General features: G+C 39.4%; 1 protein-coding gene across 1 annotated transcript; it reads left to right on the top strand.

Annotated features, from left to right (window-relative positions):
* The first annotated feature begins 2768 nt into the window (after nt 1-2768).
* Nucleotides 2769-3722, top strand: LOC128533528 (olfactory receptor 52K1-like). The gene has a single exon (XM_053507812.1). It carries the CDS (start codon nt 2775-2777, stop codon nt 3720-3722), a length of 948 nt encoding a protein of 315 aa, XP_053363787.1. The 5' UTR covers nt 2769-2774.
* The last annotated feature ends 20416 nt before the right edge of the window (nt 3723-24138 follow it).

The following is a 24138-nucleotide window of genomic DNA, read 5'->3' as shown; positions in this document are numbered from 1 at the left end:
CCAGTTTACCTAATACTCTACGTCCATTAGTCCCCCAGATCTTGCTCCTTTACCTAAGGCTAATCTATTTACAAAAATGCTTAAACACTGAGACTGTGTCTGAGTCCCAAACATTAATTTGAAGACTATTCCATAACTTTGGGGCTTTGTAAGAAAAAGCTCTGCCCCCTGCTATAGTTTTAGTAATACGTGGTACTGACAAGCAGCCTGCATCCTTTGATCGAAGTAGGCATGGCGGATTGTAAGACACTAGCAGTACTGCGACGCGAGACCATTTAATCCTTTATATGTCAACAGTAGTCTTTTAAAATCGATGCGAAATTTCACAGGAAGCCAATGCAATGTGGATAAGATAGGAGTGATGTGCTCGTAGCTTCTGGTTCGAGTAAGGACTCTCGCTGCTGCATTCTAGACTAATTGAAGCTTGTTTAAGCACCTTGTTGAACAACCAGACAGTAAGGCGCTACAATAATCCAACCTAGATGTGATAAAAGCATGAACTAGTTTTTCTGCATCATTTGGTGACAATATATTTCTTATCTTGGCAATATTTCTGAGATGAAATAATGCTATCCTGGTAATATTATCTACATGTGCTTCAAATGAAAGGCTGGAATCTATAATCACACCAAGGTCTTTTACTGTTTCACTTGATGGAACAGAAAGGCCATTTAAAATCACAGTGTGATCAGAAAGCTTACTTCTAGCTGCTTGTGGTCCTATGACTAGAACTTCTGTCTTATCAGGATTAAGCAGAAGTAAATTAATTACAGTACCATCCAATCTCTTATGTCCTGCACACATTGCTCACCTTTAGTAAACTGTTTTTTTCTCATCTGGTTTTGCTGAAACGTATACTTGTGTGTCATTAGCATAACAATGAAAACTAATACCATGTTTACGAATTATGTTGCTCAGAGGAAGCATGTAAAGTGAAAAAAAAGCAGTGGGCCTAAAACAGAACGCTGTGGAACACCAAACTCAACTTGAGAACATGAGGAATCGTCACCCTCTAGAGAATACTATGATCAATAGTGTCAAAAGCTGCACTGAGATCGAGTAACACAAGTATAGTGACGCAACCCTGATCAGAGGCCACTAGAAGGTCATTTACTACTTTAATGAGTGCTGTCTCTGTGCTGTGATGAGGCCTAAATCTTGACTTATAGAGTTTGTTTATGCTATTTCTATGTAGATATAAACATAGCTGCTGTGATACTACCTTTTCCAGAATTTTTGAGATATAGGGAAGGTTTGATATCGGCCTGTAATTGGAAAGCTGACAGGGGTCAAGGTCCGGTTTCTTGATTATTGGTTTAATACCTGCTAATTTAAGGGATTTAGGAAAAAATCCACCGCTGAGTGAACAAGTAATTACTTTCAAAAGGGGTTCTGTTATTTCTGGAACTATCTGCTTGAGAAATTGTGTCGGTATTTAATCTAATTCACAGGTTGACGGGGAGATGAGTGAAATTAGTTCTCTCGCATTAAGGAGAGTAAAGTATTCTAGGTTCTGATGTGATGCGATTAATTTATCATCTGTATCACTTAAATTGTCTGGTTTTAAATTAAAAAAAAAAATCTTTTGCCTAATATTTATGATTTTGTTATTGAAAAAGTTCATATATCACACATGCTTTGTTCATGCTTTGTCTGCTTTCTCTTAGAGTGTTTAACTAACACTGTTTCAATGTAACTCTGCTTTCCCCCCAATCGTTTTATCTATTCTTAGTTGCCTAGATGGATTTTAGCAAACATTGATTTGTCTGCTTAGGCAGTGTTTAACTTTGCTTTGCCTACACAGGTTTTGTCTAACCATATAGCTCCCACTATCTTAAATTTTACTGTATTTATAAGTTGGGCCAATTAAGGGTATATTTTTTAGTTAATTAATTAATTTATTTATTTTTCATTCAATTTAGCTTAAAAGGCTATGTATTTGTGTTATTGTTTTGTTGCACACTTTTTTGTTTGTTTATTTATTTGTTTATTAGGTTGAAGTTGATTTCACCTGTTTAATTAATGTTGATTTTTCCTTGTGGTTCCTGTCTTGGCTGCATTCCATCTTTTTTTGAAAATCATTGAGTTTGACTTTTGAAGCATCTTATTATTTAAAAAAAATATCTACAACAACCACCAAAAAAATTCATTAGCACTAGTATGGAGCGAAGGGGCTAATCCATCATGTTGCCTCATAATATTCTAAACAAATGATGGATCCACAAGGGACTGCAAGAACAGTATATAAAGAGACCAAGATTAGAGAAATAAGATTCTGGAATGTCCAGAAGGAACAAAGAAAGTCTATTTATCAATTTTGCAAAAAAAAACTAAAAAAGCATATTCCAGATTGTTTGTTTTTGCACAGTGTGAGTTTGGAGTGTAATTTATCTTTAGCTGTGTATTTATAATATTTTTTTCAGCTGAAAATTATTATCTATTTATTAATAATTATATTGATAATTATTCTATGAACAAGTTAAAAAGGTTTATATATCACCTTTATACTATGTAATTGGGAACAACATAATTGCTTTTGTAGTAGTTTTGGCAACCATAACGTAACGTAATATTTTCTGATAATAATTGCACCCTGAAGGAACTGTCCAGCTTGCAAGGTCTTTTTTTTAACAAAATATGGTAAATTGTTAAAATAATTTTAAATGTTGACAAATATTTAATTTAAATTTGCATTCATGTATAAAGCATTAACATTTTTGACGACCACAGACTTAGCGAAATTAGAGCAAATCCAAAACTTTAGAAATCTTTAGATGATGTTGGCTCCTCTAAAAAATATTTCATTTACAACATTTACACTTACTGGTTTTCATGATTTGGGAGAATGGGGGCCATTTCTATCAATTCCCTATCTTCTCATGTTTTTATTGTCCTCTACTTCAAACCTTATACTCATATACATAATAATATCTCAGAGGTCTCTACACAATCCTATGTGTGTTCTAATTGGTCTTAGGGCAGTCGTGGACCTTTCTTTGCCAATATTTTTTATACCAAATATGCTGATAAGTTTATTTTTCAATTGGAAAGAAATTTCACTTGTGGGCTGTTTGGTGCAAATGTTTTGCATTCATTGTGTTGGTACATTTCAATGTACTATACTGCTTTGGATGGCTGTAGATCGTTTTTTTGCTATATGTAAACCTCTTAATTACCACAAATACATGGCAATTACCAACTTTCTAAAATACATAATATTCCCAGTTATCAGAAATGTGTTCTTAATTACTATAATGTTTTTTTGGGCTGGAAAATTAACTTTTTGTGCAATAAATGAAATAGATCATTGTTTTTGTGAACACATGGCATTGGTGCAGCTGGCATGTGAAGATATTACCATTAACAATATATTGGGGCTTTCAGTTATTTTCCTCACCATGACTGCTGATTTTATTTTCATTACCATATCCTATATAGTAATACTTTTTTCTATTTTGAGATCTGGTAAAACAAGTTTAAAGGCTTTTAATACATGCCTTACTCATATAATTGTCATGACAGTTAGTCTGACTTTTGCTTTAGTTGCTTTTATGTCATACAGGATAAGAAACAACTTCTCTCCCTCCAGCCGTGTCTTCCTGAGTACAATGTACTTACTTTTTCCAAGCTGTTTCAATCCAATTATTTATGGAGTAAGGACCAAAGAAATAAGACAACAGTTTCTGAAATTGATTAACCATTTTAAGGTCTTTCCAAAGTAACCATATAATGTATATGGCATCACATAAACATTTAAGTTAGTTTATAATAAAGTTCATTTTTTTATGTAATTGCATTGTGGGTGTGTATACATAGAGTTAACTAAAATTAAAACATATGAATGTTAGAAGTTTACAACAAACTGAAAATGTACTGAAACTGAGACTTTCATTTAGTGGCTATAATATAGACATTAAATTGTTTGCAACAGATTTAACATTTCAACAGGTGTTGCAGCTCTATGTGACTATGGCTATTCATGTGTAACCTCCAAATTTAATCCCTATTACTTTCATAGAAATTATACATTAGCTAGGGCAAAGTATTTAATTCATTATATCTTTTCAAACTGTTGTTTATACAGCGTAATAAATTAAATGACAATGTTTGAATAGATTAATGAAGTGAATATCTGCCTTTTTATACATACATACATACATACATGAGCTCACAGATGGAGTATTTTTTTTGTAAATATGATATTAAATTCCTGATGACAGTTTACTATGGCATTTTGTTTATTCAGACTTGATCTTGATCTACTCCCACGGGTTGAGGATACCAGGCGTTTCATATATGCACAGATCAAGATTTTAATTAAAATTTAAACATAACCAAAAAGAAACCAGAAATAACTGCAGATACTGTAACAAAACAGCACAGACTATTAAAACTGGATAGAACAGATCAAAACCATATAACATAACAGAATAGAACAAAACAGATGGAAGACAAAGAACCAAACCTAGGACATACCCAGATAGCACAGGTACGTCGCGGAGACATCTGCCAAAGAGTGTCCTCTGGTAAACATCACATTTTGTTAATAGTAGTATTTTGATTGTCTGTAGATCACCTGTTTGAGCTGTTAAGTGATACATCATCTTTACATTTATACAACGTCTATACGACGTATCTTTATCATCCAAAATTTGCTGGTATGTGAATAAGAAGCTGCAGCATCAGCTATAAGAGCAAACATCGCTTTGAAAACGTTTTGCAGGCGTGTGGAAAAGATAAGCAGAAATTAATTCCCATCTAAATATAAATAGAAATGAAATACTAAACATGTCACCTGCTGTTTAGCGATGTTTAGTCATGATATTTTGGTTTAAGCTATTTCTTGTATTTTTATTCACACTTAAAATACCAACGGTTATATGCGCATGCTTAATCTGCGGTTAGGTTCTGGTTTCGGTCTGTTCTCATGAGTTGTGAAGCGATAGGAACAAAGTATAAATATAAATTTGCTAATTTAAGTATCATGCATTTTAACTTAATATTTATCTATCTTGGATCCATGAATCCACTCCAGGACCTGTGGGCGCAGACAGAGGGGAACAAAGAGGCGATTTGGGGGAACATTGCTTGAATAAAGATGAAAAGTTGCATGGTGTGGGATCCTGTGCGGGGGAGAACTGATGCGAGAGGGCATTAGGCTCAGTGTTCTTAAAACCTGGGTGGTAGGACAGGGTGAAATTGAACCTAGAGAAGACAACTACCACCGAGCTTGACGGCATCGAGTCTTTAGGCGGTGCGCAGGTACTCTAAGTTCCTATGATTGGTCCACACTATGAAGAGGAGCTCGGTCACCTCCAGCCAATGTCTACACTCCTCCAGCGCTACCTTGATGGCCAGGAGCTCTCAGTCTCCTACATCGTAATTCCTCTCAGCTGGAGATAGAGGGCGGAAATAGAATGAGCAGGGGTGCAGCTTGTTGTCTTGTGGAGATCTTTGGCAGATGATTCCCCCAATGCCAGTGTTGGAGGCGTTCACTTCTACCACAAAATGGCGAGATGGGTCAGGTATGGTGAGTATGGGGGCTGAGGTGAACCACTTCTTGAGGTCTGTGAAGGCCTTGTCTGCCTCCTCGTTCTTGTAGAATCGCGTCTTGGAGGAAGTCAAGGAGATGAGGGGGCGGCAATGGAACTGAAACTCCAGATGAAGTGGCGATAGAGGTTCGCGAACCCCAGGAACTGTTGGAGGTCACATCGAGAGGTGGTTCCCTGACGTCCTTAAAGTTAACGGAGGAGTTTTATGTGTGATGGGTGGAAGCCGGCTCCCATCCAAGGCCTGAGCGGCGAGCGGAGTGTCTAGCGGTACACAAGGGATTTTTAATGCTGATCAAGTTCTGAGAGTCAATGAGTGCCTAAATCGGGTGGGCCTGACCACCGATGATTTGGTTTACGGGAAGTAGGGGACATGATTGTGGAAATCTATCAGGAGGAGAGCCCTCTAGTGCTCCCAGTCTGACTAGATCTAAATGGAGTACCGTCTGATGTAATGCCAGTGAAATATGGGGTCCCACAAGGGTCAGTTTTAGGACCTCTCCTGTTCTCAATTTACATGCTTCCCCTGGGAAACATCATTAGAAGGCATGGGATTAGTTTCCATTGTTATGCTGATGATACCCAATTATACATCTCAACAAAACCAGATGAAATACCCAAGTTGTCTAGATTAACAGAGTGTGTCCAGGACATAAAAGATTGGATGACCAATAACTTTCTTTTACTAAATTCAGATAAGACAGAGATATTGCTCATCGGCCCAAAAACCAGCACACAACAGCTTTCACAATTCAGCCTGCGTTTAGAAGGATGTACTGTTACTACTAGCTCAACAGTAAAAGACCTGGGCGTGATATTAGACAGTAACTTGTCTTTTGAAAATCATATTTCCAATATCACAAAAACAGCCTTTTTCCATCTTAGAAATATTGCCAAACTTAGGAGTATCCTATCCGTATCTGATGCAGAAAAGCTATGAAAGCATTCATGACCTCCAGACTGGACTATTGTAATGCATTACTAGGTGGTTGTCCTGCATCCTCAATAAACAAGCTACAGTTAGTCCAAAATGCAGCCGCCAGGGTTCTCACTAGATCCAGAAAATATGATCATATAACATCTATATTATCATCCCTGCACTGGCTACCTGTTCAATTTAGAATTAATTACAAAATAGTACTACTTACATACAAGGCTTTAAATGGTTTAGCTCCCTCATACCTAACCAGTCTTTTGATACGCTATAATCCACCACGTCCCTTAAGATCACAAAACTCCGGACTTCTGGTAATTCCCAGAATTTTAAAATCTACAAAAGGGGGCAGGGCATTTTCATATTTGGCTCCAAAGCTTTGGAATAGCCTTCCAGACACTGTTCGGGGAGCAGACACGGTTTCCCAATTCAAAAGTAGGCTCAAGACGCATCTCTTTAATCTGGCATACGCGTAACTCATCCCATAATCTCATACTCCAGTACACCTATCCTGAATGGCAACTACGCTAATTCTCTCCATCTTTTCTGTATTTTTCTACCCATCCTGAGACATCTGGAGATTGTGCCAGCTTCAGTAGACAAAGGCCAACCCTGCGAGGTTTCTAAGGCATCTTGAGAAGGACCTGCTCCAGCTAGATTCTGCTTTATGATGGCTGGAGCTACACATCCTGCTCCTGTGCTTCCAGTGATCCTGACCCCATCTGCCCTCTGCACCTACTGCTGAACTGAATCTACACAACTTCTGATATATTGAACTTTCACCTGCACAACACACTTGATGTTATTTCTATCTGTTATCACCCAGATGAGGATGGGTTCCCTGTTGAGTCTGGTTCCTCTCAAGGTTTCTTCCTATTGCCATCTCAGGGAGTTTTTCCTTGCCACTGTCGCCGTCCCCCTTGGCTTGCTCATCAGAGACATTTCATTCATCATTCATTCATTTCATTATTATCTAGACACATTTTTCTCACACATACACACTTCCAAATATTTTCTTTTCTTTTCTTTTCTAAAAAAAAAAAAAAATCTTTAAATTTTTTTTTTTTTTTTTTGTGAAGCTGCTTTGGGACAATGACCATTGTTAAAAGCGCTATATAAATAAAATTGAATTGAATTGAATCAGACTAGGGGGCGCCTCCCTTTTAATGGGCAGTCTTTAAGCCTGTGTCCTGAACCTCCACAGTAAAAACAATAGACGGCGTCGGCGTCTCTCCTCCTCAGAGATGCAAGTCCTGCCTAGCTGCATGGGCTCCTCTTGATCCATCTGCTGCAGACTAGGAGGCGCGTGCCCTATTCTGGGTTGGGGTGATTTCCTGGCGGGGGGTACCCTTCTGGATGGTTATCTTAAATAAAGATGTGAGTCGACCCCCCCGGTGAGTTCCAGATCCATGAACTTGTGGAGGTCCGTGGGAGGTTCATCAGAGATGAGCTCATCCTTAAGAGCTTCTTATAGCCCTTCCAGAAAAAAACCCTTGTAGCTTGAAAATCAGTGAGCTTTGTGAGAGGAATGACCTACAAGTTCCTGGTTTTTCCCCATAAGTGGAAGGGGCGTGGCTCTCGTTGGGTTTCAAAGTTTGCGGTCCGAGCTGTAGGTACCTGGAGAAGCTGTACTTGGGAGATGACGTCAGCTAGAGTCCGTCTAGTGGCAATGAGTTTCTCTTGGTTCTTCTCGAGGAGCATGCCTTGGCTCTCCAGTGCCCGTCTCATCCCGTTTAACCCTGCTGGGTCCATAGTGATGGCTGGATTATTCTGTTTGCATGTAGCGGATCGTGGGCTGTGAAGATGGACCCAGGTGCAGGTGGATGTGCGGGTCATGAGTCTCCCAGTTCTTCTGTGGTGCCGCTGTAGTGAGATGCGAGATCCGTAGCATCGCATTGCCGCCGGGACGTGAGATAGAGCCGTGGTCGTGAAGGTGGAAGTGTTAGATCAGAGCCGTGAAGTCCGTCTGCGATGTTGTCGTGCCAAAACGTGAAGCTGAGCCGTAGTCGAGGAGGTGAGGGCGAGAGTTTAAAGCCGTGTGATCAGTCAACGAGGGCGTCGAGCTAAAACAAACGCGAAGCAAGACCGTGGTCGAGAAAGCGAAAGTTTAAAGCCGTTAAATCCAAGCGTGGCGATAAATCCAAATCGTGAGACGAGGGGCAAAACGAGAAACAAAGCGAAATCGGCAACGTAAAAAAAAAATGAACAGAAACGCAAGAAAACTGCGGTAAAACAACACAAAATAATTCAGCGGCAAGACAGCGCGCTTCACGTCCTTATAAGCTGGATGAAATCAGCACCAGATGAGAAACCGGTGTACCGGCAGGGCTGTCCGTAAGGGGTGATGACAGCGTGGAAAAACATGACAACATGATGAGAGCCTGACAGCGTGTGAAAGAAAATGTCAAAAAGTCTTTGATTAGCGCGAAGGCACTGAGAGCGTGACAATAATTATCTTTTTAGCCGTGCTGCATAAGCGAAGAGTAGTGACGAATTCGTTACTTTTTATAACGTGATGTTTGATTGGATGTTATATCATTTCCAGGTTTGATAGTGTTGATTTTAGAGTGCATTATACAGTGGTTACTTAATCGGAATGTAGGTTCTACCGTTGCGGCGCTCGGCGGTAGCATTTGGCTTTGTGCGTTTGCTAGCTTTTACCGCTGAGTGGCGCTATATAACTACAGACTGACTCCTAATGCCTTAGTTCATTCTCTGCTGGATAAATGAGACACGAGTTTTAGAACTGCACGTAGTAGCGGATAAAATCAAGTAAAACATTGTAGTTAGACAAATTTATAATCACAGAACTAAAATTACAGTACAAATGTAGAATTCAAATTAAATTAAATCTTATTAGGATCAAATTTAAACAAAATAAATGTTAACACAGTGAGCCTTTAGATTTTATCACGTGTAATTAGAAAAGACGCGTGTAGGGTTTTGTGTCGTCTTATATCTTGTGTTCTTTAAATTTGTAGTAGATTTATTAACTGAAATAAATGACCATAAAATTAAAACATTGTCAGGACGTTCTACTGCGACAGCTGATGTTGGTCATTCAGCCCCGCTTGAGGGAGGGAGCGCTTGAAGCGCTCCGTCCCTTTGCCGCCTATTCAAGGAGCCTACGGAGTGAGCAAGTAGCGATAGTAGTTTTGGGCGCACACCCATCACAGACGCACACCATTGCAGATCATCATAATTGTCTTTAACTTGTATTTCATAAGGTTTTCTGATCGGTGGTACAGCGCAATGGGGGTCATTATTTATTCTTAAACATTAAACAAATTTACAAAACTTTGTGCGTGTGATTAAGCGCTGATTCTATGTAGGAAAGTAAAGAAGAGGATCATGATGCTTAACATTCTGGAGACCAAACCCCATTTAAAATAAATTAACAAATATTGCAAGTAAAAAACAATAGCCCACGTTTAAAAAAGCATTTTTATTTAGATTATAAAAAAATTATCCTGCATCTGTTTTAGGTGTTTCAGCTGCCACTGTTTTAGAATTCAAATTAAATAAAATTTTATTAGGGTCAAATTTAAGCACAATAAATGTTAACACAGTGAGCCTTTAGATTTTATCACGTGTAATTAGAAAATAGGCATGTAGGGTTTTGTGTCATCTTATTTTTTTTGTTCTTTATATATATATAGATCTATTAACTGAAATTAATGACCATAAAATTAAAACATTGTCAGGAAGTTCTACTGCGTCAGCAGATGTCGGTCTTTCAGCCCCGCTTGTGTTTAAAATGCAATTTATGCTATTATAAGGAAAATTTAAAGTTCTTCCATTCCAAGGATTAAAAAGGTAACAATGTCAACTTTAGAATCTAGTATCCAGAAGATTAAAATTACACAAATTTAAATCACTGAAAGTCAGCCTCAGATTCAAAAGGTTTATAAAGTGGGGCATTTCAGTTTCTCTGAATGTATAGGTGACAACAGCTGATTTACACCTGGGGAGGGTGAATAATTTGTATTTGAATGTTGTCTGGCATTGTAAAGCACTATAGTATATTACAGTTACAGTGGATTTTACTATGCGGTGTGAGTGCAATGGCCATCCGTCCGCTCGCGCTGACTCTGCTCTCCGCGGATGGCTGGACCGGCCCCTCCCACCTCTCGCTCCTTTAAAGTCCCTGGGGCGTGTTTCATTTGCCACGCTTGCATGCCGCCGTTCCACGTTGTTGCACGCGCGTTGCATACACAGCGCGTAGTAAAATCCACTGTAGCCCAATAAACCCCGAGTATTTTATAGCGCGGGTTGCAAGCATGGGATCATTAGCAAGGATAGCTCACCAGTCGTGTGTAATTTTGCGGTCCCGCTGCTTCACATGTCTGAAGGGGAGGCCGCCTAACTAGTGAGCAAGGAGCGATATTAATTTGGGCGCACGCCGTGACAGGCTGAAAAAACTGTTGTCAGATTAATGTGCAAAAACTATATAATAAAACTATATTAGACTACATGGCCTTTATAAGACAATAACGAAAAAACTTAATGATGTTGTTAATGTTTGAAAGCAAATAAGGTGCGCGGTTCTGTAATGTTTTTGGTGAACTTAAGCGCGTCAGAAAATGAACGCAAGCGTTTTTTTTAAAAGGTCAGAGTCAGTCTGCTTGCTGTTTTCCCGACGTATTTATTCCCGACGCATTTTTTCTAAATAGACGCTATCTTTAATAACTAATGGAGGTTTTGAGCTGTATACACAGGCATTCCTGCCTAAATAACTCTTAAAACTACACCTGTGACACAATAACAGTAATATTTCGAACATTCTGCAGGATGATATTTGGAGAAACAAAAGAATAATGAATAAACCAGTTGTTGGGTTAAAATAACCCAACCAGGTGTTCATTTGTAAACTACATCTCATATGAGCCAACATGAGCAAACCAACAATGTGTTTAAAGTAACTGAAATAAGATAACAAACTTAAATAACAACAAACGGATACAGAGATACGCTATATAACAGACACTATTGTATTTACTGCAACGAGCGAAAATGTCACTTTGCGCCACCTGGCGGCCATTTTACGAATAACTTTGAAATGCAACTTCACACCGCTGACGTTTTTACACGGTGGTGAGCGCGACGGTAATAACCTTTCCAATTGAGTAACTACTGTACGTGTGATGCGAAAAGGAAGTAAATAAACACGTAGCAATGAAAAGAGGACAAAGCTGCGAAATATTCAAGCAATATAAATTCAACAAAGTCTGGTCATAATAGTTGTTGTTGCTCCTGTTAGGGTAATTGGTTCCATCGTGTAACTGAACGCATCTGTGTTTACAAAACCGAACGTAGGAAAATAAAAACACTCGCTAATGCGTTTGAATGAAAAGGGGCGGTGGCTTTTCTTTGAAGATAGCGATTGCGACACATGGTCTATTTTGTCCGCAAGTGGAATACATCAATACGTTAATAATTTACACCACGATAACATTAGTGCAGAAGGATCTAATGAGACTTGTCTTTATTACATCGTGAGATGTCCATAGTACATTTAAACCGTAGACAGTATTTATTTAGCTGAACATTACAAAACAGCCATGTCCAACAAAAATGCATCTTTAATAAGCCACATTGGTTTCGAGTCAGAAGTAAAATTAACAAAAGACTGAAAAGTCCCATAAACTTGACCCTGAACAGCCACGGGCTGACTTTAACAGTAATAGTTGATTGTTTTTATATTTATGTTTTTGTATATATTTTTAAATGTTTAATTGAACGTTTCAGAGTATATAATTTGAAATAGATAAAATACACTGTAATGTAAAATACTGTATTGTATACTGTATATTGCCCGCACTTGTATTCCGTGCCTACAACACCCGGTATAGATAAATTACACATGTTACAGTACCATGCCTTCAAGGATAATTAAGGATGTCATGAAAAATATTGCAATAAGTATTTAATTAATTAATTAATTAATTAAAAATAGCATAAGCATCATGGGTTGTGTATTGAGTGATTTAAATCTTATTAATTGTTTTTTTCCCTCTTTTTTACCACATCATCTATTTATGAAACTATGTTGACGTAAGTTATGTTATACATTGAATATACTGTAGTATACGGCTGCTTGGACACTGCAGTTAACTGAAGCAGTCAGTGCTCCATCTGACCGGATTATACAGCATTGCAACCATCTTTTTAGAAAGCGCATGGGGCGGGGCAGCGTTTATAGGGTTGGAGCATTGTTAACTTCAGGGCCTACACTGAGTCTTATAGGAACTTTAGGTCCTATATTGAGGCTAACAGGAACTTCTAGGCCTACTGAGGCTTAATAGGAACTTTAGGGCCTACACTGAGGCTAACAGGAACTTCAGGGCATACACTAAAGCTAACAGGTAAAGATCAACCTCATTTTTTTTTTCAGACTGGGCTTTGAATGTTGGACAACTCTGCTCCTTAAATGGGTTGAATGGGTTGCATTCCACTTTTCTCCAGCAGAGTCTGCATATGCTCCCAGTCTTGCACAGCACAACACATGTTCACCTCTTTAATGCATTAGTCTGCTCATTGTTGCAGTGCGATAACCCATATGTGCAGAGGTTAAGATTTGAATTAAGATTTAAACATAACCACAAAAAAATAAAAAATAATAACTGCAGGTAACAAAACAATACAGATCACTGAGACTGGACAAAAAAGATTAAAGCAGAATAACACAACAGAATAGAGGAGAACAGATGCAAGACAAAGAACTAAATTGAGGACACAACTATTTTTAACAAAGATAACTAGCAAATTTGGCTCAGGTGAGTGCCATGGTTGGAAATGCCATGTGATGAGCCCATGCTTAGAGAATCACATAATTTCATATGCCGGTGCCCACAAGTTATTCTCATGGTTCTTATGTTTGTAAGAACAGAGCACTGCTTGACACAGGAAGTGCTATCACTTTGGCGTTCGATGCGTACCTGCTGACGAAGATGGATGACCTTGTTGATTGGTCATCTCAATGCTTGGCCTAATGCAGAGCTACAGATCTGGCCATTAAGAACGCGCGTTTTGAGAAAAGGGATCTTGCGAGCTGCCGCGGCAGCACATGGGAAACTGTGAAAATGCTGTTCTTTACCTGTAGGCGTCAGTCGTGTTTCAATCGAAAGTATTGTGTGTCTGCTGAAGTTGAAAATGTGTTATCTCTCTTAGGCGCCCATTGACAGCAAGCGACAGAGCTCATAAATGTGTTGAGCTCAAACTGTAAATACTAATATGTTTTAACTCTTTATTTTCTTTTCCCCTTCAATGATAAAACTTTTTTGATTGTGCTTTCTCTATTCAGTATTATTATTAGTAGTAGTGCTCCGAATTGATTATTATTCTTATTATTATTGTAACGCACCCGCGCATGTGGAAAAAGACGAGGTACAACAAAGAATACGAAAATGTTTGGTAAGTTAGGCTAAAATAATACTGTTTTATTGTGTATATGCGCTTTAAATGTACACTAAACAATAAACACTGTCTTTTGCAAAGTGAATGTGAGTTTCATGTGCATGCTTTTTGATCAAAAGGCTGATAAACACGTGCACAGATATGAGTAGATTTATTGATAAAACTGCAGACATACTTCCCCAGAACTGCAACAAACACAAAAAATAAATGCTACTTGCTGAATACAACGCGACAGCATGTAGAATCCCTGGGCTTCGATTGTGCTTTCTCCATTCATTATTAGTTATACACAAAACAAATTGTAGTTATACACAAAAAAAAATGCTGGGTTTCTGTAGACACATCATTGGGTTGTTTATGCTGGGTCAAAATTCTGTTATTTCAGGTACTTTAATGGCACTGTTGGGTTGCTTTTGCCATGAATACTAAAAGTGCTACATGATTAAACTCAATGCAAAAAACACATTTTTTTTTAAATTTATGGATAGGTGTAGTGTGTTTTATCTAGATTTAATTTCCAGACAATGATCTCCACCGCGTAAGAGCTCTACCGCCCACTTGAGTGTAATTCATAAATTATGTTTATAATAATAAAATTATTATTGTGCTTTAAAATCCATCTAAAATTCATTCATTGGCATGTGTAAACCTGTGGCTCGCACTTTCATTTAACAAAAGGCAGCGCTTTAAACAAAAGGATAATCAAACGGGTGCAATTTAGCGATTAAAATGCAGACACACACACCCAGAAATACAACAAACACAAATATATAGTCTATTCGCTAGATAAACGCTGGCTTTTCCAACATGCCAGTGGGACCTGATGTAAAGTGATTAATTCAAGTCATCGCTTGTCAAAAAAAAATACTAAGTAGAATAAATCCAAGCATATTTAAGTATGCTTGCAGCAGACTAATGTTTAGTATACTTAAAGTGTGCTATTTTTGACATACTAATTTTGTGCTAAATATATTTTAATTGTAATAAAGTTGTAGTAAAGCACAACTTTAAGTGTATTTAGTGTACTTTTATGTGCTGAATTGAGACAATTTTAAGTATACTTAGTACACTTTAAAGATATGCCTGCATGCTTAATTAGTGCTAATAAAGTGTATTTTTTTGTATTAAAAAAAACATTATGAATTAATTATGAGTGTCTTCAAAACACACTAGCAATAAAATATTAATATATTATTTGTAAGTAAAAATATGCTAACCCCCAATGCTGAATGGACTTGTTATCAGGGTCATTACAATAAATACATAACTTCAATAACAGACAGATGCACATAATAAACAACTCAAACAGCGTTTATTAAAATCTCACTGCCAATCAAAATGCACCATGTTTTTACATAAAAGTTAAGGTGAAAGAATCAAACATCAAAAAAATTTTGAACATTGAAACCACATAAACTTCAGTAAATAAACTTTTTTTTAGCTTTTTCAGCATTTTTTTTCTGAACTGCTCATTGTTGCACTTGCGTCTTATGGCAGCTCACACATCAGATGCGCTTGTGTTTGGGAACTCCACAAGAACAGCATCTGTTAAAGTAAAAGAGGTAAGGTTAGAGGGCATGTTCATACAACTTATTCTTTGCATTTCATCAGACAATGAACATGTATTAAACCCAAATTATTTAATAAAAGTACATCATGAATGTATCTCATGCCAATATTGCTTTCAGCGCACAAATCAAATGGAGTATACAAGAGAAGTACTTTATTTTATAAGAAGTCAAAAAAGAGAGATGTTAAAAAGTCTATTGGAAGCATAGCAAAAATAACAGGAAATACACCTGACAATAACTACCAGTCTGCAGAAGTACTTACTGTTGTTGCACAATTCATACTGTTATATATTTGTAATAAAATCATATAAATCCTGGTAAGTTATAATTATACATATATGCTTATGTAAGTATGCTGGTTTCTTTAATATTTATATACTATATAAATATATTATATACTAAATTCTTAAATCATTTTTATTTCATTTCTTAAATCCCAAAAATAATTTTTTTCAGTCTAGCTGTTTTTAGCTGACACTGAAAAAAGTGAAACTGCTGTGTCATTGATACAAAGTATGTTTCTACATTGATCTGATGGAAATTTTTGATTTTCTATACGAAATTAATATTTTTAAGCTGCTTAAAAGCAAACATCGAAGCCCCTGTTTTAACTTAAATGTATCCGTTCACTCAAAGGACATTTGTGCTTCAAACCAAAAGTTTGCCATGTCACGTGACCTCATGACGTAGTATTTTTGCGGACTGAATCACGTTCTGCTGGCAGCCATAGTTTTTCAAAGAAAACAACAGGTAAGAAAGCAAACTCATATCATTTCTATGTTAAATGTATCTCTTCCATGAGCAAATTTATGATTTATGTCAGGAACAACTACTTTTGTATATTGAGTTTTGCACCTGTGTTTACTAGATTGCATTTTGTGTCCGTGTTTACTAGCTAAAAACACCTATATGACCTACAGTAGCTGTTGTAAAGGAAAGTGTGGGTCAGTCCAGCAGGGGTCACCAATAGACCGTTATTAGATGTTTCTTGACATTCCATCGTGTTTTAACACAGAGGTTTGTTTGTTTGTTTGGTGTAGTGATGGGTAGAAAGAAACCAGCTCTTTAACTGTTTGTTTATGCAGTTAATCTTGTTTTGGTGAATTTGTGCGTGCAAATATTGTGAGTATTAATCCATTAATTTTTTTACATATGTTGGGAGGATAGGACTTTACTGTAATTCTAACCACCTACTGTTTGTCGTTAGTAATGATGCAAGAAGGATAATGCTAGAATTGGTGTTTGCATTATATCTGTTGTTCAGTATCTAGGAATGTATAATTTGGTTAGTAACTATTGTTGTTCTTGTTACTGTTTAAGTGACTCATATGGCATATCTTATTTATTTCTTTATATAGAACCACATATCTGTCCACCTGTTGATTAACATAAGAAATGCTGGAATAAAGAGAGTGGTTCAAGGAGAACCTGTCACGAGCCAGCCACCTCCTGCTAGCACCTTGCAATCCTAACTCCACCCCGGAGTTTTCAGCACGCCCAGCGTTCATCACGGCACACCTGGATCTGATTACGGATCACCCCTAGGCTTTAAAAGCAAGCTGAGCACACCTGTTGGTGCCGCAGTGTCTCGCTCGTGTGCCTTACGTCTTTGTGTATATTATTGATTCCTTGGATTTTGTCTCGTTGCCGACCCAGCTCCCCTTTGGATTCCTCTTTTGTCTCGTCCCTTCTGCTTACCTTGCCTGATTCTCGGACTGATTCCCGTGTATGACCCTGCCTGTATTCGTTTCCTGACTTCAGACTCGCCCTTTGGATTTGTTTGTTCATGCGGCTGGATCTACTGGTTATCGACTCTTACCTGGTTAAAGACGCCGATTGTGTTCTTCGGTCCACGGCCAGTGACGCACCCTGCCGCGGCGCAAGAAGACTTCTGCCTCTTTGGAGAACCCCCCTCAATGCGCGCCGTGCTCATACTTCTCACGGACGTAAGTCGGAAACCCCTGCACCTCTATCCTCGACCGCAAAGCGGACCCACGTCAGGAATCCGCATAGCGCTTGGCCGCTCTCTGCGCTACATCCGAGGATGATTCGTGCGCTCCCACTTCCGGGTTCACGGAGGATCCCCTGACGTCGTTGCCCGGACTCCCGCTACGTCACAAGGTATTCCCCAAAGCACCCATGTGCACGCCTTGACTGACTCTCTCACACACACACACACACACATACTCGCGCCGCCCCCTGCTGCGCGCTGACTCTCTCTCTCTCTCACACACACACACACACACACACCCTGTGGCTGTAACTTAACCCTTTAATCCCCTAATAAATTCCCTTGAGAGTATCTGTGTCTGCTATTGGGTCTTTTTCTCTCCTGCCTTTTTCCCCTCCGTGACAGAACCAAGCCTTGTGCATTCTAACCGATGCCCCACAGTGATCATAACTCTAACCTAAGCAACTCAAACGTAATACCAGATTACAAATTGGTCCTCCGAGCCGGATTAGGTGATTACTGTGGATAAAGATGGCTTATGCCCCATTAGACGAAGATTTCAGACCAGACCATGTTCGTTCTCGCCGACAAAGGAAACCTCCGTTCTGGTTAAAGGAATATGAGGTTGATCTCCCTCACCCAGTAGTATTGGACGAGCCGAGACAGCATGTTGCGGGAATTATAGATAGCAGGAGACAGAGAGAGAGACCCTCGAGATGACGCCTCTCCCCCTGCACTCCGTTCCACATAACTGGAGCATAGAAGGCACAAAAGGAATGCCCTCTGCCCCCGCTCCTGTTCCCCTTTATGAGAGCACACCAACATCATACCAGCCTACATCGCCTATGTTAAAAGTACTTCAACAGCTGCAGGAGGCTAACAGGAGGCTACAGCATATTGTATTGGATATGCAACGGCAAATAGACAGGAATTATGCTTTGTTATCTCAACATTCTGTGCCATTAGCATCAAACTATACTCCCATTGACCCAACAAAGCAGCTAACTGTAGCTGGTACCCTGCCTCAGCCCGCTCATCAATTAGCTATTGCAGTAGAGGACGAAGACTGGCCACCACCCCCTCCACCTGTGACCTCAGATGAAAGAGCAGGACAGCTCAATCCTGATCACAGGATCGTAGGTGTTTTGGAGGAGCTAAAGGATAGCATCCTTAAACTAGAACTGAATCAGCCAGCCTCCCCGTCCACGCCAGACTATCAACAGCAATATAGCAATTATCAACAGTTAGACTCAGGGTCTGAGTTCACTAATACTGCCGCTCCTCCATTGAAACCTCCAAGGGACTATAGTCCCACTGGTGCACAACCACGTAGCCAGGAGAGATCATATAGGGGTCCCAAGCCGTCCATCCCAGACTTTACGTGTGACGACCCCAGAGAGTTTGCAGGATTACGAATATCCTTAGAAAATATTCTTCCCATGGATGAAATGGAGGTTCAAATACCAAATCTTGCTGGACCACCTCAAATTCGAAGAAGCCCTCTTTATCGCTGACTCTTACAGTAACTCTCCGTACCCTTACTCAGACACAATGGAATCTCTCATTCAGCATTATGGTCAACCTCACCAACTAGCTTTGCGGAGAATTGGAGAGTTGATGGATGGACCCCCTATCCGTCCAGGAGATTCCATGGGATTCCGCAAATTTGCGCTTAGAGTCAGAGCTTTGGTGGGGATGCTAGAACAGCTGAAGCAGGAGGGACTCATTGAACTTCAGTGCAGATCGCATGTGGCCAGATTAAGCAGTAAGAGAGACACCCTGCCTAGTGTGTATGAATGGCAAGTCTTGCCCTTTGGGACCACTTGCTCCCCATGCTGTGCAACATATGCGCTTTAACAACATGTCACTGACCACTATTTGGACGAAGAGAACGTACGGAATGCCGTCAAAAGACACTTTTATGTGGATAAATGGCTCCCAAGTTTCTCTTCCCCAGAAGCAGCCAAAGCAATGGTCTATAAGTTGAGCGGACTGCTGGCTAGCGGAGAATTTAAACTAAGGCAATGGGCGAGCAACATTCCAGATGTCATAAGACACTTTCCTCCAGACTTGTTGTCACAAGAAAGTGATCAGTGGCTCAACCAAAGTCAAATGGACCCACAGGAACCTGCTCTGGCTACGCTGGAGATGTAGATCAGACACACTGACATATAAGGCCCATCTACAAGAAGCAAGCCCTCCAACCATGAGAAATATCTATAGAGTGCTAGCCAGCCAATATGACCCCGTTGGATTCCTCACCCCCTTCATAACCAGGGCCAAAATTCTCGTTCAGGTGTTGTGGAATAATAAGAAAGAATGGGATGACCCCCCTACTCCCTAATGATATTCTTAAAGCTTGGAAGGCATGGGAGGGCGAACTTCAGCATTTGGAGAAAATCAGTTTGCCGCGATGTTACAGATGTGGTCATTAAGACTGCGCGTGTTTTCCCGCGAGATGCCTCAATTTAGTGCGTGGTGCGCCGCGACTTGCCGTAAGCAACATTCGGGAATTTAAATAAATGTGTTGTGCTTCACTGAATATCCGCCAGATGGCGCATGGAAGGACTTTATTTAAACGCCGGACCAAGTACTGTACAACGAAGAATTGTGTATAATTACTTAGTCTAAAACAATATTGTTCCCAATGCTGAAGCAAACATGAATTTTATTTTGCTTTACAACAGATCTTTCATGATAAATGTGTGTATATGTGCTTCATATTATTTTCAAAATGATGAAATGAGGTGCCCAAATTCGTGCTTTAAAATTCTTAATAAGTTTCTTATATATTTTTTGTAATGTTTTAACAGGGACAAAACAGTGAAAGACATGGCAATGTCTCGGTTTGCATGGTATTGAAATTAATTTAATTTCCTGATAGTAGGCTATCTGATAGTCTTAACTATGCGAATGTCCTGATTCGTGAATATGCCAACATATCTTATTTAAAACGTAAAAAAATTATTAAGTAAATATTATCTTATGACCACAAACTTTTTCGGGCTTTTTATAATAATCATCATATTTGCTGTTTGTGTCCAGCATTTAATAATTATTTCATACATTATTTAACCACGGCTGGAAATAATAGCTGGAATGTGATGTGATTGTGAATTCATGACTAAAATAAAGCAGTTTGTCTTTTGTAAAGTACTTTCCCTTTACAAAAGGCAGCGTTTTTATCAAAAGGTTGATAAATGTGTGTTGTACAGTATATACAGCACGACAGCGCGTGCAGTTACTCACTTCTCACCTTTCATGTAGGTCTGCTCAGACTAATTAGTTTTAAACCCCTCAAAACTGCGTGTATATACAGCTCAAAACCTCTATCAGTTATTAAAGCATCTATTTAGAAAAAATGCCCCAGTGATTTCGGAGCTTCAGGAAATCTCCCGGCGCTCTGCGCATAACACCGGGCCAACTCATGTCGGAAAGAATTTCTAAACGGTTTCTAAACGTGGGCTATTGTTTTTTTTTTTACTTAAAGTATTTGTTAATTTAATTTAAATGAGGTTTGGGCTCAGGACTTTAATTCGGCATCGTGATTCTCCTCTTTAATTTACTCCATAGTTTTAATCAGCGCTCAGCCGCATGCATGGAGTTTTTCAGAGCGCACCGGCAGAAGTGGACTAATGATTATGAACGTGTCGGGAAAACAGCAAGCAGACTGACTCTGACCATTTAAAAAAACGTTTGCGTTCATTTTCTGACGCGCTCAAGTTCACCAAAAACAATACAGAACAGCGCACCTTATTTGCTTTCAAACATTTATAAAATCACGTTTTTTCATTATTGTGAGTGCGCTTAAATAAAAGTTGAGTCTTATAAAGGCATGTAGTCTTATATAGTTTTATTATATAGTTTTTGCACATTAATCAGAGTCCTCATCTGTTACATTTTTGAGGACAATAGTTTTTTTTCAGCCTGTCACGGCGTGCGCCCAAATCAATATCGCTCCTCGCTCACTAGTTAGGCAGCCTCTCCTTCAGATATGCGAAGCGGGGCTGCGGAATTGAGCACGAATAGTGAAGAAGAGCTCTCCTTGCTAATGATCCCGGGTTTATCTGCGCTATAAAATACTCGGCGTTTGTTGGTTTACAGTAGATTTTACTACGCAGTGTGAGTGAGACGCGCGCACACAACGCGGAAGTGCGGCATGCCAACGGGGCAAATGGAACGCGCCCCAGGGACTTCAAAGAAGAGCCAGCGCGAGCGGACAGAGGCAGGAGCTGCTGTCCGCGGATGGCCGTCGTACTCGTATTTTATAGCGCAGGGTGAAAACCCGGGATCATTGGCATGGATGAGCTATGTCCAGCTCTGTACCAGCATGTCATGTGGGCATTATAAGACTAAAAAGTGGCAGCTGGCACGCCAAAAAATAGACGCAGGTAAAAATTTTTATAGTCCAAATTAAAATCCTCCTCTTTAGTGGCTCCTATTCCTATTAATCCTATTGTTCTTTTAGTGTCACTGCGTGTGCTTACAATGCCAGACAACATTCAAATGCAAATTATTCACTCTCCTCAAGTGTGAATCAGCTGTTCTCACCTATACATATTAACCTATACGTTCTCACCTAAAGTGTTTAGGTAAAATTCCACCTATACAAGTGTGACAAATATGCAAAGAAAAAAAATAGGAAGGGGCAAATACTTTTTCATGGCACTTCACGTGTAATCAGATTGTTCCACTGGGCTGAAACTGTAGCAGGTGGAGTTATAGCACTTTTCAAATCACACTTACTATACACTGATATGAATAACTTTGAATGATGAATGCTACGTTAATACAGTAGTTGATCAATTGGAATGGTTATTACCGTCGCGCTCACCGCCGCGTAAAAACGTCTGCGGCCAAAATAAATCAGTTGCATTTCAAAGTCATTCGTAAAATGGCCGCCAGGTGGCGCAAAGTGACATTTTCGCTCGTTGCCGTAAATACAACAGTGACCGTTATACAGCGTATCTCTGTATCGGTTTATTGTTATTTAAGTTCTGCATTATTTCAGGTACTTTAAACACATTGTTGGGTTGCTCATGTTGGCTCATATGAGATGTAGTTTACAAATAAACACCTGGTTGGGTTATTTTGACCCAACAACTGGTTTATTCATTATTCTTTCCTTTCTCCAAATATCAGCCTGCAGAATGTTTGAAATATTACTGTTTATTGTGTTACAGGTGTAGTTTTAAGAGTTGTTTAGGCAGGAATGCGTGTGTATACAGCTCAAAACCTCCATCAGTTATTAAAGATAGCGGCTATTTAGAAAACATGCCCAGTGATTTTTGAGCTTCAGGAAATCTCCCGGCGCTCTGCGCATAACACCGGACCAACTCATGTCGGAAAGAATTTATAAACGGTTTCTAAACATGGGCTATTGTTTTTTACTTATAATATTTGTTAATTTAATTTAAATGAGGTTTGGGCTCAGGACTTCGACTCGGCATCGTGATTCTCCTCTTTAATTTACTCCATAGTTTTAATCAGCGCTCAGCCGCATGCATGGATTTTTCCAGAGCGCACCGGCAGAAGTAGACTAATGATTATGAACGCGTCGGGAAAACAGCAAGCAGACTGACTCTGACCATTTTAAAAAACGTTTGCGTTCATTTTCTGACGCGCTCAAGTTCACCAAAAACAATACAGAGCAGCGCAGCTTACAACACTTACAAAATCACAACACTTACAAAATCACAACGTTTTTTCGTTATTGTGAGTGCGCTTAAATAAAAGTTGAGTCTTATAAAGGCATGTAGTCTTATATAGTTTTATTATATAGTTTTTGCACATTAATCTGACACAGTTTTTTCAGCCTGTCACGGCGTGCGCCCAAATCAATATCGCTCCTCGCGCACTAGTTAGGCGGCCTCCCCTTCAGACATACAAAGCAGCGGGACCGCAGAATTACACATGACTGGTGAGCTATCGTTGCTATCGTTGCCCGGGCTTGCACCCTGCGCTATAAAATACTCGGGGTTTGTTGGGCTACAGTGGATTTTAATACGCGCTGTGTATGCAGCGCGCGTGCAACAACGCGGAAGTGCGGCATGCAAGCAGGGCAAATGGAACGCGCCCCAGGAACTTCAAAGGAGCGAGAGGTGGGAGGGGCCGGGCCGGCCATCCGCGGAGAGCAGAGTCAGCGCGAGCCATTGCACTCACACCGCGTAGTAAAATCCACTCCTCCCAATCATCCCAATCATCACCAGCCGTGCCTTATTCCGTCATGTCATGTGGGCATTATAAGCTTTGTATTGAAAACTTCTAACTAAAAAGTGGCAGCTGGCACGCCTAAAAATAGACGCAGGTTATTTTTTTAATAGTCTAAATAAAACCCCTCCGATTTAATTTCCTATAGTCTAAAAAGCACTCAACCGCACGCATAGTTTTCCCGAGCGCGAGGAATTTTTTTGTGCTAAATAATGTTTATGCAGTATAAGAATTCCTATTAATCCTGGGTTGTTCTTTTAGTGTCACTATAGTGCTTTACAATGCCAGACAACATTCAAATGCAAATTATTCACCCTCCCCAGGTGTGAATCGGCTGTTCTCACCTATACATTCAGAGGAACTGAAATGCACTTCTCCCCACTTTAAAAACCTCTTGAATCTGAGCCTCTTCTGGAGACTTTCATTGATTTCAATTTGTGTAATTTTAATCTCCTGGATTCTAGATTCTAAAGTTGACATTGTTACCTTTTTTAATCATTGGAATGG

Source organism: Clarias gariepinus, chromosome 11, assembly GCF_024256425.1.
Source record: "Clarias gariepinus isolate MV-2021 ecotype Netherlands chromosome 11, CGAR_prim_01v2, whole genome shotgun sequence".
NCBI lineage: Eukaryota > Metazoa > Chordata > Actinopteri > Siluriformes > Clariidae > Clarias > Clarias gariepinus.
Note: the sequence above shows the minus strand (reverse complement) of the source record. Positions and strands in the feature narration are given on the sequence as shown.

Bases quoted from the DNA above. Each gene is read 5' to 3' on its own strand.
- LOC128533528 (XM_053507812.1), top strand. From the start codon at position 2,775: ATGATGTTGGCTCCTCTAAAAAATATTTCATTTACAACATTTACACTT.